This window comes from Limulus polyphemus, unplaced genomic scaffold (assembly GCF_000517525.1).
Source record: "Limulus polyphemus unplaced genomic scaffold, Limulus_polyphemus-2.1.2 Scaffold12716, whole genome shotgun sequence".
Lineage (NCBI taxonomy): Eukaryota > Metazoa > Arthropoda > Merostomata > Xiphosura > Limulidae > Limulus > Limulus polyphemus.
Genome location: NW_013678326.1, coordinates 315 through 3143, shown reverse-complemented (window position 1 = coordinate 3143; position 2829 = coordinate 315). Strand labels below are relative to the sequence as shown.

The following is a 2829-nucleotide window of genomic DNA, read 5'->3' as shown; positions in this document are numbered from 1 at the left end:
GTAGTAGAATATCAACACAAGTAACAACAGATTCGTAGTAGAATATCAACACAAGTAACAACAGATTCGTATTAGAATATCAACACAAGTAACTGTAGTAACCTGCATGATCATCCACCATGACTCACAACATGGTAGCAGTGAACATGAGTGAGGGAACAGAGACACCTGTAATACATGTGTGAGGATTTATGTTTACTGGTTCAGTTTTGAATCCAAAACCCAGCCACTTGGAACCAACATCGAAGGGGTGACCTGCAATTATGATGGCTCACTCCAAAGCTACAACATCCCCCAGATAGACAAATTTAGAGATGGAACAACAGGTTGGAGAAAATCTCTTCATCAACACTAGCAGAACATCAACGAAATCACCTGGGGAAAATGATGAATGGGATGAGAAATAAAGAGGTCCCAATCCTGTCTGAAGGCATTGACAGCCAAAGCAAGTACATGAGGAACCGGAGACAAAGACATACAGATCCAAAAAAACCTCAAAGGGTAAGGCACAAAACAGTTTATCTATCCAAAGTTGGTGGACCATATTCCAAATGTGTGGGCCCTCGAACTCGAGGCCCGACAAAAGTCAACTCATATAACGATCCATCTCCCAATGTACTAAAGCTGACAATTCCTCAGTTGAGTACAGCCACCTGAAGCCAGGGTAATTGTGCTGGAAGTAAATAATAACATTTTAAATTGGAAACATAAGCTTCAGTGGAAACCAAAAAAAAAGTGAAGAACAATAAAGTGAAGTAGGGAAAAGATATCTCCAAGTGTGAAATTTAAAAAAAAAAACACGGAAGAGAGCACGAACAAGAAACATCTGATCGAGAGCACTGCCAAATGAGAAGTGATAGTTTGGTATAAACGAATAGAGGGAGACACGTGCATCAAGAGTGTGTGTAGCACTCCTATTGGGGGAGGGTTGTTGCATGATGATTTGTATGCAAAATGCAGTTGAACCACGTTAATCATGGGGTATGTGGGAGATCAAAGCTTGTGGCATGCAAAAAACTTTTCTGCATACAGAAGACAGCACTGAATGAAAATAGCTATTTATGTGTAAGGAGGTAACGTACCTTATCAGAAGAATAACTGATTCAACAGTAAAAATACCCACATAACAAACACAAGATCAAATATCAATAACAGAACCAAAGGATTGAACAGTTGAATTATCAACATACACTACAACATAGGCTTAATAGTTAAAATGTCAACAACAGGAATGTTACAACTTCAACAGTTAAAATGTCAACAAAAGGAATGTTACAAATTCAACAGATCAAATGTCAACAAAAGGAATGTTACAAATTCAACAGTTAAAATGTCAACAAAAGGAATGTTACAAATTCAACAGTTAAAATGTCAACAAAAGGAATGTTACATATTCAACAGTTAAAATGTCAACAAAGGAATGTTACAAATTCAACAGATCAAATGTCAACAAAAGGAACATTACAAATTCAACAGATTAAAATGTCAACAAAAGGAACATTACAAATTCAACAGTTAAAATGTCAACAAAAGGAACATTACAAATTCAACAGTTAAAATGTCAACAAAAGGAACATTACAAATTCAACAGTTAAAATGTCAACAAAAGGAATGTTACAAATTCAACAGTTAAAATGTCAACAAAAGGAATGTTACAAATTCAACACACAAAATCTCAACAATAAGAACAACAAAGATTCATATTAATACTGAAATATGCACCTATATAGATGTATACGTGTGTATAAATATGTCGATACAATATTAATATAAACCACCATAACTGTTTAGATTCAGAAGTCACCAACAATGGGTTATTGATTTAATCAATACCAATACAGCCTAATTTTCATTATAATCACCAGTTAGAAATAAGATTGAAAACCTCATGTACCAACAGTATGATTAATCTCAAATTACCAATTTCTTTTCTACACTGTTAACCAACAGTGGGGCCATACACTGTTCACCAACAATGGGGTCTATAATTGAGAAATTTTGTTTTTGCCTAATACAGCATTCATTTCAAAGAACAGGCCAATAAAATATAGTGAACTCACCCATTTTCTTCAGGAGATACACTGGGGGCCCCACTATTAATCATTGGGGGTAACTGTGTTATTGACTGCATTTTTGTATGATTCATGTATTATTAGCCAGAGGCATCATAACTCAGGGTTGCTGTAGCACCCCCACTTTTACATATTTGACTCGTATAGCAACTGTAATTATATTATTATACAAATTTTCTGGGGAACATGCCCCCAGACCCCTCTAGATTGAGCTCCTTATACTTCCAGTCTCTCAGTCTACACAAGCACCCCCCCGCCACTTTACAACTCATTCTTACACCACTGTTAGTGATCCTATAACCCACAAAGTCACAGATAACCTGGTGCACAAGTAGTTTATAAAAATGTGTTTAGAAACCCATATGGAGCCCACCAATAATTAATCTACCTTCTTGGTTCCATAACATGTAGAGAGGCTGACCCATTTCCTCGTGAAGCTTGACATTATCCCAAAGACAGCGTATCAACACTTTCCGACTGTCCGCACTCTTCCATATATCTGGAATCTATGAGAAAGACACACTAACTCAATCATGTAATTCCCCTAAATTCATAGAAAATTAACCTCTATAATCTAAAATATTAGTACAAGTAAAATATTTATTTTGTAGCCATGATGTTTTTATATACATTTCTTAAAGCATGTTTTGTCTCAAAGTTACAAGATAATACAATGTTGTTATTATAAAAACAAAGTTTCTTTACCCAAAAAAATTAAAAAAGAATGACAGAGAAAGTAAAACAAAACAAACTGAAA

General features: G+C 35.2%; 1 protein-coding gene across 1 annotated transcript in view; it reads right to left on the bottom strand.

The window, feature by feature from the left end:
- LOC106477072 (C-myc promoter-binding protein-like) overlaps positions 1-2599 on the bottom strand; it is a 9472-nt gene extending 6873 nt beyond the window's left edge. Inside the window, exon 1 of the mRNA XM_013937672.2 lies at positions 2461-2599. Within this exon, the coding sequence (XP_013793126.1) occupies positions 2461-2497 (37 nt within the window). The 5' untranslated portion in view covers positions 2498-2599. The remainder of the gene's footprint in view (positions 1-2460) is intronic.
- Positions 2600-2829: the final 230 nt, after the last annotated feature.